The sequence below is a fragment of the Lygodium microphyllum genome, chromosome 21 (genome assembly GCF_053477565.2).
Source record: "Lygodium microphyllum isolate KBCC chromosome 21, Lygodium_microphyllum_v1.1.10, whole genome shotgun sequence".
Taxonomy (NCBI): Eukaryota; Viridiplantae; Streptophyta; class Polypodiopsida; order Schizaeales; family Lygodiaceae; genus Lygodium; species Lygodium microphyllum.
In genome coordinates this window covers 66,010,773-66,023,599 of record NC_141155.1, presented here as the reverse complement: position 1 = coordinate 66,023,599, position 12,827 = coordinate 66,010,773, and the positions used below count along the sequence as shown (strand labels likewise).

Genomic DNA, 12,827 nt, shown 5'->3' with positions numbered 1-12,827 from the left:
AATTCAAGAACAACAAACACCTATGAACGTGGACCCTCTGATGAGGCAAACCCAAAGGTTTCCTTATAAGCCCAGTATTTTCAAAGCTGCACACACCTAGATATCACGAGCCCTTGATTAATCTGCTCAGATAGTCAATGGATGAGAGATAAAAGAGATGTTGAAGGTGAACATTACAAATCCTTAGTCAAGCGTAACAAACTTTGTGGAAGCGCTCATTAAAAAGCAACCAGTGTAGTCCTGCACAGGGTTTCAGCAGACAATAAGGTCATGCAAGGCATACCTAGCATGTGAATGTATATGCTTTGTTTTCCTTATGGTCTTTGGTTAAGATGATAACAATAGTATGCCCATCCATCAATCCAGGATAGTATGCCCATCTATCAAGCCAACATAGCTGAGAATATAGTGGTATGCTCACAGCAGCTGTTATAACTGTCCTTATGAGGCATTTCCATAGCTAATTTGGCAAATGTACAGACTAGAATATAGATTTGTGCTCACTCCAGTACTTGTAGTATGGCTTTTACATTTCTGAAAAAGATGGAAACATGTAAGTATTTACCAATCTTTGAATACCCTAAATCTTCTTTGCTGTATATTTCTTTTTTTTTTGTCTTTTAATGTGATGATGAACTTGTAGCCTGCTCACTAGTCTTAGATTATTCACTATAGTTGCTCTCTCAAGCACAATGCTTGGATAACAATCTTGGTTTCATGCTCACTGCTTTGTGCTCACTCCATACATGCACCCCTGCTAGCAAAATCAACCTCAAAATGCATGAACCTCAATGTTGGGCTTGCTGTGGGAAAGGGGGTTGATGTTGTTTGCGGCTTGCCCAACAAGCAAGTTCTACAAACATCAACAATAGTATGCCCATCCATCAATCCAGGATAGTATGCCCATCTATCAAGCCAACATAGCTGAGAATATATTGGTATGCTCACAGCAGCTGTTATAACTGTCCTTATGAGGCATTTCCATAGCTAATTTGGCAAATGTACAGACTAGAATATAGATTTGTGCTCACTCCAGTACTTGTAGTATGGCTTTTACATTTCTGAAAAAAGATGGAAACATGTAAGTATTTACCAATCTTTGAATACCCTAAATCTTCTTTGCTGTATATTTCTTTTTTTTTTGTCTTTATATGTGATGATGAACTTGTAGCCTCCTCGCTAGTCTTAGATTATTCACTATAGTTGCTCTCTCAAGCACAATGCTTGGATAACAATCTTGGTTTCATGCTCACTGCTTTGTGCTCACTCCATACATGCACCCCTGCTAGCAAAATCGACCTCAAAATGCATGAACCTCAATGTTGGGATTGCTGTGGGAAAGGGGGTTGATGTTGTTTGCGGCTTGCCCAACAAGCAAGTTCTACAAACAGCCGCCAGCTTGTCCCTTAACAACTTGCATAGAGAGTCATAGGCCAGATGTCAAAGACAATAATGCCACAAATGCCTTGCATCAAAAGTGAGTGCACATTGTGGAACTCTTAGCCTCTGCAATAGGCTACTTGGGACATCTCATTAAGGCCATTAGGTAGCATTTTGCTGCAAGCGAATGCTAGATCAGCCATCTCATCTATGATTTCAACACTAGTCTTGGTGAACTTGTCCCAACTGCCAAAGCTGGTTGACTACAAGTTCACTCTTAACCTAAGAAACATGATATATATTGTCTATCAAGGTGACATTTCAGCCTTGGTCAGTGTCAAAGAGTGCTAAGCAAATGCTACAAATCTGGGCCTAGAATTAATACCAAATCCTGTCGCAGGCCTCTGCAAGAAAAAATGTCGTGTATGGGGATCATATGGTGAATAGCACCACTGTCCACAATCCATTGGACTGGATGGCCACAAGGTAGGGTAGGGCGCACCTCAATAGGTTGCAGCCTTCTACAAGAACTGCCTTATGTAGGCTCTCAAGATGGCTTCGTCATCACACTAGGATACATGGATGTGAATGTGCCATCCAGGGTGACGTGCTATAGGCCATTTGTGAGCCTCTACACACCAGCTCTAAGTTGCAAGGAGTTACCCTAGAGAGCAACTCAAGGAGTCAAAGATGCCAGATGGAAGTAAAAGAGAGGAGCTCTACATATGCAGATGCACTGCCCTTCCACAATGGATTTCATCCCCCAAGTCAGGTTACGGCACTCGTCAACTAAAGATGTTTGAGATACTACCTTCTGAAAATCCCCAATCATTGATATTCACTGATCAGTCCACCACGTATAGCAGTTGCCGATTGGTGTGCAACAAGACTAAGGATTCAAACTATCGTCTCTTATCAACCCAAGTCATTCCTAGAATCTCCGTGCATAGTATTAGTGATGTGTTGAGATCCCTCCACCAAGACTATATCAGGAAAGCAGAAAAACTGTTCTGTGCCTGTCTGGTATATTATATGCAAACATACCAGGAAACAGAAAAAAGAGTCAAGCAGCCTGCATTTTAGAGGGAAGTACAATCTTAAGAGATTACTGCAAGCACAAAATCTTAAGAGATTACTGCAATCTTAACAGCTCAAAATCTAGACCAAGAAGGAATGATCATTAGAGTGAAAAGAAAATCTTTAAGAATTCATTCAAAAAACATGTTGAAAACTCTCTCTCTAATATGCAAGGTCTAGCACTCCAGCAACAATGGGATTGTGGACAACTCCACAACAAATGCAGCATGTAATCCCTGTTTGTCCCACATCTCCTAGACATAGCATCACCAATGACTAATGTATCATATAAATAAGCTAAAAGGAAGCAGAAATTGAAATCTTTGTTCTCTCTTTCTTTTTTCATCTCACATTTATCACCGATTTTTAACCAGTTTTAAATTAATACCTAAGTACTCAAGAGGACTATGAATTTGATGCATGTGTAATTTTACCTGGCTTTGGAAAGCCTTTGGGAAGATCCAGAAGGTGCAGTTGCCCATCACCATATTCAAGGGCTATATTGCATGGCTCTTCGGTTGCAATAACTTTCCTCACCTCTCTGACTTCAAAGTACAGAGGAAAAATTTGTTTTATTATTTTCTGAACTGGCCAACCACCTGGACACAGCCAGCTTCTTAAAAATCCAACCTTTGAAAAGAAAATAAAGAGACACATAAGCTTTAAAATAAAGTAGTCACAGGACCTAGTGTCACTCGCCCATAGACACTCCCATCATTAGCAAGAAAAAAGTCCTGCAAATTTTCACAAGTCAAACTTGGAAAGCACAACTGCAGATGGAATCAGTCGAGAACAGCTAGCCATTTAGGGTTAAGGTCATTAAACAGCTAACCTTTTGAAAACGATCCAGCCATCGGTAAGGCCAAGGTACTGCAAAGAAAAGGAAAGATAGTGTCAATGTCAACCATAGAGACCTTCCAGATTGATGTTCTAAGTTCAGACAGAAAACAAAGTGGAAACATCACCATTGAAAGATTTTCCTTGCCACTTTACTGGTTTAAAGAAGTTTTCACTCTCAGGACCAAGTAGTATAGTCCCCAATTCTGGCACTGGTGATGTATTATCCTCAAGCAGTTCGGCAGCAATTTCCCACATATTTTCTACATGCCTGCAGTAAGTTTACCTTCATGAAAACTAAGACAAACTTGGAATCCAGAAGCTTAACTATGCTAATCTCATCAAATAGTACTTCTCTTTTCAGCATTCCCAGATAATTTTCATTCACAAAAGCAGCCCGTACAAGTTTAGGAGTAATACTTGGGTGTCAATAGATCAAGGAGGCGATGTCTACGTTCCTCTGGTATGTCCCCTATCTTTTTCCTACAGTAAATCAACATCTCAACATCAATCCTGATTCCTGAAGCCCCCCAAAAAGGAACAAATAAAAACCGCACAAGTTTCTGCGATTGAGGTTTGGTTTTGACAATGAGATAATGAGTTCAAAATTTGGCCAAATGGTTCATGTACTCTCATACCAAAGGAAGGCAGCCTGACTGTAAGAGCTGGCATCTGTGGGTATGAGAAAGGAAGGGGGATCAAGCAATGTCAAGACATCAAGCTCATCAAGGTACACCTTTCTTCCACTTTCAAGAATTCGATAAGGATCTTCCCCTTCATTGCCAACTTTTGTATTGGTTAATAAACCCCTTCCATCATCCAACATGTTTGCAATAGCCAAATTTTTTGAAGACGTACTCGTTTTCTTGCGATGTGTTAGAGATGGTTGCTCCTCGCTATCATCTCTTCTATGCTAACAACCAGGAATACAGCCAATCACAACTCAATCTTGAATAAGAAGACTTTCAGAAGTACAACATACAGGCTCCCTACCTCCAGACTTGAAAATGTTTCTCTGCCATTTATAGCCTTTACCAAACAAGGCTGCACTCCACTAGCTCCGTATCGGCCCGTAGAGTTGTTCACAGACACTGCTGAGTTTGCTCCTGCACAGAGACAAGAAACATATTTTGACTCAAGAAAAGAATGAACACAACTATTGACACATATTGCACTCAGCTCATGACTCGGACACTCACATGCATACTGGACAAGAATGAGGAGCTAATATGATCATTATAGGCATGTAAATACTCTTATTTTAAAATTTTGCCAAAGGAATGAAAAAAAACCATTTTTGAGCAGTGCATCTCACACTTTAAAGATAGATTAGGCAGAATTTCTAAATGTGAAGGGTGACATAATCCGTCCAATAGCTAATCCATTAATGGCACACAGTGTGAATGCCCAACCCTCCCATGTCTCTCGGAAAGAGGTAACTCAGAATCCTGCATCAAGCAGTGTAAACGCAAGGGGATCACATAGAGCTGCACATCCTGTGAGGGAGGCTGAGGGGTCTCCATTACCTGTGCTGCACCTACATCAGAAAGCAGTCCCCCCCTCCCCCCAGCATGTGAAGGAAGCTCTCCCTCTAGCAGCTGGGTATCCCTCGAAGAAGACTCTGGGAGGGGAAGGTAAAGGACGGGGAGGTGGGGATGCTGAAGAAGAGGAAGGGTGCAAAGAGGTAACCTGGAAGGAAGGGGCAGAGTCTAGGGTGGGGAAGGGAGGGGAGTCGCTGAGGATCCAACTACTAAGCTTTTTAGTCATCATTTCTATTTTGCTTATTTGGTGTTGGCTATTGCTCTTGGTTACCTATAAACTCTATGGTTTTCTCTTGATTGATCAAGGTTTGCCTCTCCTTATGGATCTCTTCTACTCTTTTTGCCCATATTAGTTCATCTCTTAGCCTACCTCTTTATTTAGGTCTGGTTCTTCCTCATCAAGGGGCCATTTAGGTTTTTGTATCACCTAATGGAGGTGGTCCCTGGGCAATGTAGACAATCATAACCAATAATTTCATATGTAGTACTCTTACACATGTAGAAGGGACTTTAGAGCCCATTGCTACATTATGCTAGCTTATTACTGATGTCTTTGTCTATAAGCCCTAGGTCTTTTCTTCACTTCCTAGGAGTCTTTTGTTGCTTAGTCATTGTTGGCTATTGCTCTTGGTTACCTATAAACTCTATGGTTTTCTCTTGATTGATCAAGGTTTGCCTCTCCTTATGGATCTCTTCTACTCTTTTTGCCTTGCTCTTGGTTACCTATAAACTCTATGGTTTTCTCTTGATTGATCAAGGTTTGCCTCTCCTTATGGATCTCTTCTACTCTTTTTGCCCATATTAGTTCATCTCTTAGCCTACCTCTTTATTTAGGTCTGGTTCTTCCTCATCAAGGGGCCATTTAGGTTTTTGTATCACCTAATGGAGGTGGTCCCTGGGCAATGTAGGCAATCATAACCAATAATTTCATATGCAGTACTCTTACACATTTAGAAGGGACTTTAGAGCCCATTGCTACATTATGCTAGCTTATTACTGATGTCTTTGTCTATAAGTCCTAGGTCTTTTCTTCACTTCCTAGGAGTCTTTTGTTGCTTAGTCATTGTTGGCTATTGCTCTTGGTTACCTATAAACTCTATGGTTTTCTCATTGATCAAGGTTTGCCTCTCCTTATGGATCTCTACTCTTTTTGCCCATATTAGTTCATCTCTTAGCCTACCTCTTTATTTAGGTCTGGTTCTTCCTCATCAAGGGGCCATTATGGTTTTTGTATCACCTACTGGAGGTGGTCCCTGGGCAATGTAGGCAATCATAACCAATAATTTCATATGTAGTACTCTTACACATGTAGAAGGGACTTTAGAGCCCAATGCTAGCTTATTACTGATGTCTTTGTCTATAAGCCCTAGGTCTTTTCTTCACTTCCTAGGAGTCTTTTGTTGCTTAGTCATTGTGGTTTTGTAGGCCACACTAGATCCTTTGTTACCTAGATTTCTTGCTTGGGGGGTGGTTGTGCTAATGCAATTTCCTCTCTTCATTAGTATGTCTTAAGCAACAAAGATGCAAAAGTGGGTAAAAGAAGGCTTCCATCCAACGAAAGCTGATATGGAGTCATATTTTGTAAGGCATCACATCCAAAGATGAAAAAAAAAGGAAATAGAAGACTTCCGTCCAAAGAATGATTAATACAGAGTCGTATCATGTAAGGCAAAAGTCAATGACCCATTGCGTGTATGAACCACAGTGGATATAAGTTCAGCCCAAAGAGTGTGTGATAACCCTCGTTGCTTAAGCATAGAATGGGCCATCTCTAACATGGTGGAAATTCCATAATTTCTACACAATAACCTAGCATTTCCAGAAGAGGTGAAGGGAGGCAAGGGCGGACTGGTCTAGAAAATGCTTGATCTACAACACCATTTTCAACAAGTACATATTGGTATGAGAGATCTCATGCTGCCTGCAAAACCTGTCAAATTCTTTCAAGGTAAACTCTCCACCAAGAACAGCTCAAACTCCTCAAATCCTAAAGGCAATGTGCATCTCAAAAAAAATCCTACACCCACAAGATTGGGAGCATAGATGGATGTCAAAAGTGCCTTTCTAAACCGTTATCTAGAGGAGGAAGTCTATGTGGAGCAACCATCCAGATTTCCTTCTCCTAACTGGAAAGACAAGGTCTTCCGTTTACAGAAAGCCTTTTATGGACTGAAGCAAGCACCGCGATCTTGGTTCTAGAGGATGGACAAGTTCCTTCAGACTCACAAATACCATTCTACCCCTTATGAGCCAAACTTATATATTCGTATCACTTCATAGGGGATCAACCACATCCTGCTATATGTAAATGATTTACTTCTCACTAGCTCAAATTCTGCTCCCATAGTGGAAATTTAGCTCCAGCTTAGTGCCACATTTGAGATGTCCAACCTCAATCAATTGTCTTATTTAATATATACTCTAAGGGTTGCTGCCAGAGGGGGTTGAGGGTGGGGCCTTATAGACATACAAGTGTTGTATGTCACGAGGATGTTAAATTTTGAGATGCTTTAATCTTGTCGATAACATTTGATTAAGATATTAATCCAATGTGTAAGGTTGTTTAGCACATGTGATACACATGGTAGTTATTTTATGGTAACAAGCCGAGAACCCCAAGAATGCAATCAGTGCCAAAGGCAAAAGTTGTAATAAGTTATGCCCAACACATCTAGGTGGTAGCCAATGTCAGATTTTGGCCTAGACCAATTTATTGGCTACTAATGTCAATGGTGACCTTAGAGACTAGGCATTAATTGAGTAGTTAATGCCAATCTAAGAGTCAATAATTGCTCAAGGATATTTGAAAGACAAATTAGCCTAGCCAATCTAATTATTGATTGGTGAAATTAATTTTTTTAGCACTAGAATAATTGTTAAATCTTGGAGATAAAGTTTCCATATGCTTTTTGGTGAAGCTTCAGCATTGTTTCACCAATAGATGCAAAGTGGATGAAAGAGGATGACTTAGCAAGCCATCCTTAGTTGTTGTAACTTTACATAGATACCTTTCAATGAGACCGGCTTGAGTTCGCGCTCAGTTAAGTTCAGCAAAGCCAGGGTCTAGAGTATTGCCTCAGATTCAACAAGTAATCAAATTATGCTCAATTTTCAACGGTTTACAGCTGGTTCCATGGACAACAGCATATTAGTAAATGCCATTGATAGTTTCAGCCATCCTTTATGCTGAATTGATGCTTTTCTATGGTTGATAGTCAGAACAGTTGAGAAACCTGAATTATGGATGCATCCAATGAGTTTCTAGCAACAGTTCTGGATTGATTTTTAGTTTTACATTATGTATATACTAGCTGGAAATTTTCTACAAGTTTGGGACATGTAGCATGGTTGGACAACAATGGCCAATGTTCAAGGAGAGGCTCCTGATGTGATTTGCAGCCACCAAGAATCACTTCAACAATATGTGACAGCAATTTGGAGCCCTCCAGAAGGAGGTGACAGCAGCCCAAGGTCCTTTTGGTGCAGATGAAAGCATATAGAATGGGGTTGCAGTCTTTCTAGTGGTTCTAAGTTGTAGATAACAGCTTTCATGGCTGTTTGAGCAAGGCAACAACAGTTTTTCAGCATTTCTCATTACGAAACTCTAAAATTTCTCTCTCTACAGTATTCTCTCTCATCCCCTAGCCATCTCTTAAGTTACCTCAACATTTTCCAGCAGTTTGAGTCAAAGGAAGAGATTTTAGTCAAACTCTACTGTAAACCCTAATTTACAGTAGAAATTAGGGTTTTGACAGCCACCTCAGGATGCATAATCAAAATTGAGGGCCTAGGACTTGAATTTTAGTAATTGAAATTGAGCAATTTCAAGGAGATTCAAGAGGCCAGCCAACCAATATTAGATTTGGGGCTGAATTTGTCTTTCAAGGAGCAACGTAAAATCCAATCCCCACGCAAACCAAGAGACAAATTAATTTAGAGGCTTATTGGTCAGTTTTGACAGCAAGTGACACTTGGATTAGCAAAGAAGATCAGAGGATCTCAGTTGCACTTCTTCCATTTGCAATATAAGATAAAGAAATACCGCAAGGGGCATCAATTTAAGGGCCAATAGGGTGTCCAATGTCCAAGATTAAAGTGGTTTTCAATTTATGTTAATTTTATGCTTACTATAATTAGTGCTAAATCAGGTTATTTACCACCTTATCCGAGGAGGGAGGCTTTGAAGGAACCCCCATCGTAACTCTCGAACCCACTTAGCATACAAAGTAGTTAGGACTTGGCACAAAGATGGAAATCTTGAAATTGAAACACCCAATAGTAAACATTAGACCATAAGTCACTTGTACAAAGGCTAAGCATCCGCCTAATGAAACATCAAAAACCTGGCTACCAATCATGCCCAAGAAAACCAGATGGCCAATAGAGACAAAGCTAGGGACATGGCTAGGAGCAACATGTAACAAAACCAAAGTCCTTGTGTCTATAACCAAAGTGAAGATCATTTTAGCAAAATCAGTCAAAATTTCAATTAAGGTTAAGATATTGACTTCAAGAATTTAACTAAGGACATCGGCCGCAACCAAATTAGTTGTGCCCTTCCTATAGTAAATTTTGAAGTCAAACTCTTGCATAAGCTCCAACCATCTCGCCTTATGGCCACAGAATTTGGGCTGATCAATAGATATTTCAATGAATGGTGGTCCATCCAAATACTAAATCAAGCACCATACAAATAATGGCACCATACGTTTAAGCGTATGGATGACCACCAATGATTCCCTCTCTTGGATAGTACAACGTGTTTGGGCATTAGTGACCTTACGGCTCGCGAATGCGATAGATCAGCTATCTTGATAAAGGACAGTACCTAAAGCATAATTGCTCGCATTTGTATGAATCTCAAAAGGTTTATTCGGATCGATAATCTACAACATTGATTCAGTGGTAACAAGCCATTTCAATGTTTGAAAACATTAATTTAACTCACTAGTCCAAATAACCAACGGACTAACTGTTAGCGATCAGATTCTGGTCCGGTCAGTCGGACTGACCAGTCGGACTGCCACGTGGCAGTCCGACCTGGTACTGTACCAATCGATGCAGCCGACCTGCCTATTTGTTGCGCCCAGTTTCTGGCTATTTATAGCCGATTTTCCAGCAGTCTGCCCACTACTTCTGATCGCAGATTCAGGCTGGAGATACGAACAGATTCCGTCTCTGTTCGCAGATTTCAGACAGGAGATCGTGCAAACTGCAACGGACTTCGAGGTGAACAGCAGGTTGCATCGTCGAGGTGGAGACACGCAGTCCAACGCACTGTGCCCGTGTATATATCTGCATATCTTTGTATACAGCACACTTATACAGCAGATCTTCATCTTCCACTGTCTCTTTCTCTCTCTTCTCTCTGCGTTCTCTCTCTCTCAATCTTGGTCCCACGCTTCCACATCGCTGCACTCTGACATGGTATCAGAGCAGTGTAGAAGGGCTGGCTGAGTGTAGAACCAACTTGAAGAGGAGTGTTCATCGCGACACAAGGCTGCGTTTCCAGCGTTTGAGGGCGAGCAGGAGGGCTGCGCCTCGGAACAAGGCTGAAGCGAGCATGGGCGTGCGAGAAAGGAGTCCAATTGGTGGATTTGCTGCTGTCTGAAGAGGAGGAAGGCTGAGTTTTCAGTCTTCAAGTGCAAGTTTTGCTTTTTCATCGCCTCCGGCAGGTGAAGAAGGTTCGGGACGCGGAAGAAAGAGCTGCGTTTTCACAGTCAGAGGGGGCTACTTTTGTGTTTGTGAAGGCATTACAGGTGCAGATGTCTACAGAGATTGACTTGGAGTTCCAGACGATAATGGACCGGAAGGTGCCTGTCTTACCGACTCTTCCCGCAGATCAAAAGCTCGATGGCGACAATTACCGCATCTAGCGCGTGATGATGTTGGCCATCCTTGAGTCCTACGATTTGGCGGAGCTTGTACAGGAGGAGATCGACCGGCCCTCGGTGAGAGATGAGTCCAAACTCTCTTCCGATGCTCGTGCGGAGTTGGCCAAGGTACTCTCACTGAGACAAACTGAATGCCCGGATTTGTTCTTTTCTTTTTCTGTCTTGTACTACAGCTGTGATAGCCCACATTGAGCACTTGACGGTGGCTCGGGAAATATGGCTGGAGCTTGATCAGATGTATAACCGGATGACCCTTATGAAGCGGGTTTCTTTGGAGGTGCAGATGCGGACCTTGTCCGTGAACAAGTCTTCTTCGTTGCGGGAGCACATCAACAAGCTTAGACAGCTTCAGATGCAGGTTCAGAATGCGGGGAAGCCGATTTTCTTCGAAGACATGGCGATCATACTTTTATCCCAATTACCGCCACGATTCGGTGCTTTCTACTCCGCCCTTATTGCTTCGGGGCGTGAGTCTACTCTTCGGTGGGAAGAGCTGGTTCCTATGGTCTTGGACCAAGAGGAACAACTGAAGGGACAGCATGCTTCCAAGTCGGAAGCCTTGACAGGTCAAGCCTCTCAGAAGAAGAGGAAGGACCAAAAGAAGAAGAAGGAGGACAACAAGTCAAAGAAGGACAAGGACAAAGAATCCACATGCCATATTTGTGGAAAGACTGGCCATTGGAAGAAGGATTGCCCTGACAAAGACAAGAAGGACACCAACAAGAAGGACACGAAGGATTCTGGAGCGGTGGTTGCACCCTCATCAGCTGCGTTTCTTCATCTAGCTGTCATTGAGGACTCCACCGAATGCTTCTGATGCTGCGATGACAGCCCCCCAGGCTCGAGAGTGGATCGTTGACAGTGGTGCCTCCCGGCACATACTCCTTCATCAATTGGTGTTGCCTAGTTGCGACCTTCGCGTGGGCAGATTCTCATTGGAGATAGCTCTTCGGTGTCTATTGCAGGACGGGGTGAGATGCAGCTTATTCCAGATGGACGTGGTGGTACCCATACCTCGGAGGTTTTGCATGTGCCAGGTTTGGGGTATCATCTTCTTTCGGTTCATAAGATTTGTTCCCTTGGACTTTTGGTGGAGTTTGACAGTGATTCAGTGCGAGTCCTTGATCGTGGGTCGAGAAAGGTTCTCTCATCAGGATATGAGGAGAACGGCATCTACAAAAAACTGATGTCTTCTACCGCCCTCCCTACTCTTCTTCTTACCTCTCAGACACAGTCAGAGCTATGGCATGCTCGGTTTGGTCACCTCAACTATGATTATCTTCGGAGGGCGTCACGTGGACAGCTTGTTCGAGGGTTGCCGGACATAGTGGTGAGCCAGCAGCCATGCGTCTCCTGCATTCGTGGGAAATAGCATAGGGATGCGATTCCCAACAAAGCTTCGCGGCGGTCTACTTCACCGATGGAGCTTGTCTCTACGAATCTTTGTGGCCCTATGAGGAACGAGTCCTTGAGAGGAAGCTCGTACTTCATGTTGATCGTAGATGACTACAACAGGATGACTTGGGCCTATTTCTTGGCGTTGAAGTCGGAGGCTTTCTCCCACTTCAAGGATTGGCTTCTCTTTGAGGAGAACTGATCGGGCCGGAGATTGAAGACCTTGCGATCCGACAAGGGTGGTGAATTTGTTTCTAATGAGTTTGCTCGTTTTTGTGCAGATAAAGGTATTCACTAGGAGTTTGCTAACACCAACACTCCTCAAGAAAATGGCATTCTTGAACGGAAGAACAGAAGTGTGATAGAGATGGCGCGCACCATGATGGAGCACCGACAGACACCTCAGTTTCTGTGGGCCGAGGGTGTGGCTACTGCAGTTCACATCCTCAACCGATCCCCCACTTCGGCTATTGATGGGATGACACCTTTTGAGGCTTACTTTGGGACTAAGCCCGATGTATCTTATTTTAGGGTTTTTGGGTGTGATGCCTATGTTCACATTCCCAAGACTCATCGTGATAAATTTGAAGCAGCTTCCCGAAGACAGGTGTTTGTTGGCTATAGCTCTCAGTCCCAAGGCTATCGTTTGTATGATCCCGTCAAGCGGGATGTGTACACCAGTCGAGATGTGCGGTTCGTGGAG

At 42.6% G+C, this 12,827-nt stretch overlaps 1 protein-coding gene across 6 annotated transcripts in view; it reads right to left on the bottom strand.

The window, feature by feature from the left end:
• The window catches only part of LOC148018087 (WD repeat protein), a 75,163-nt gene that overhangs the window by 46,412 nt on the left and 15,924 nt on the right, over positions 1-12,827 (bottom strand). For 4 of the 6 annotated variants that reach the window (XM_087661765.1, XM_087661763.1, XM_087661768.1 and 1 more), the window contains 7 exons: positions 4,288-4,400; positions 3,933-4,207; positions 3,715-3,777; positions 3,423-3,565; positions 3,290-3,327; positions 3,143-3,191; positions 2,892-3,056 (listed from right to left, as the gene is read on the bottom strand). In XM_087661765.1, coding sequence (XP_087517891.1) covers positions 2,892-3,056; positions 3,143-3,191; positions 3,290-3,327; positions 3,423-3,565; positions 3,715-3,777; positions 3,933-4,207; positions 4,288-4,400 — 846 coding nt within the window. The remainder of the gene's footprint in view (positions 1-2,891; positions 3,057-3,142; positions 3,192-3,289; positions 3,328-3,422; positions 3,566-3,714; positions 3,778-3,932; positions 4,208-4,287; positions 4,401-12,827) is intronic. The other 2 variants (XM_087661764.1, XM_087661767.1) reach the window with 2 other exon arrangements.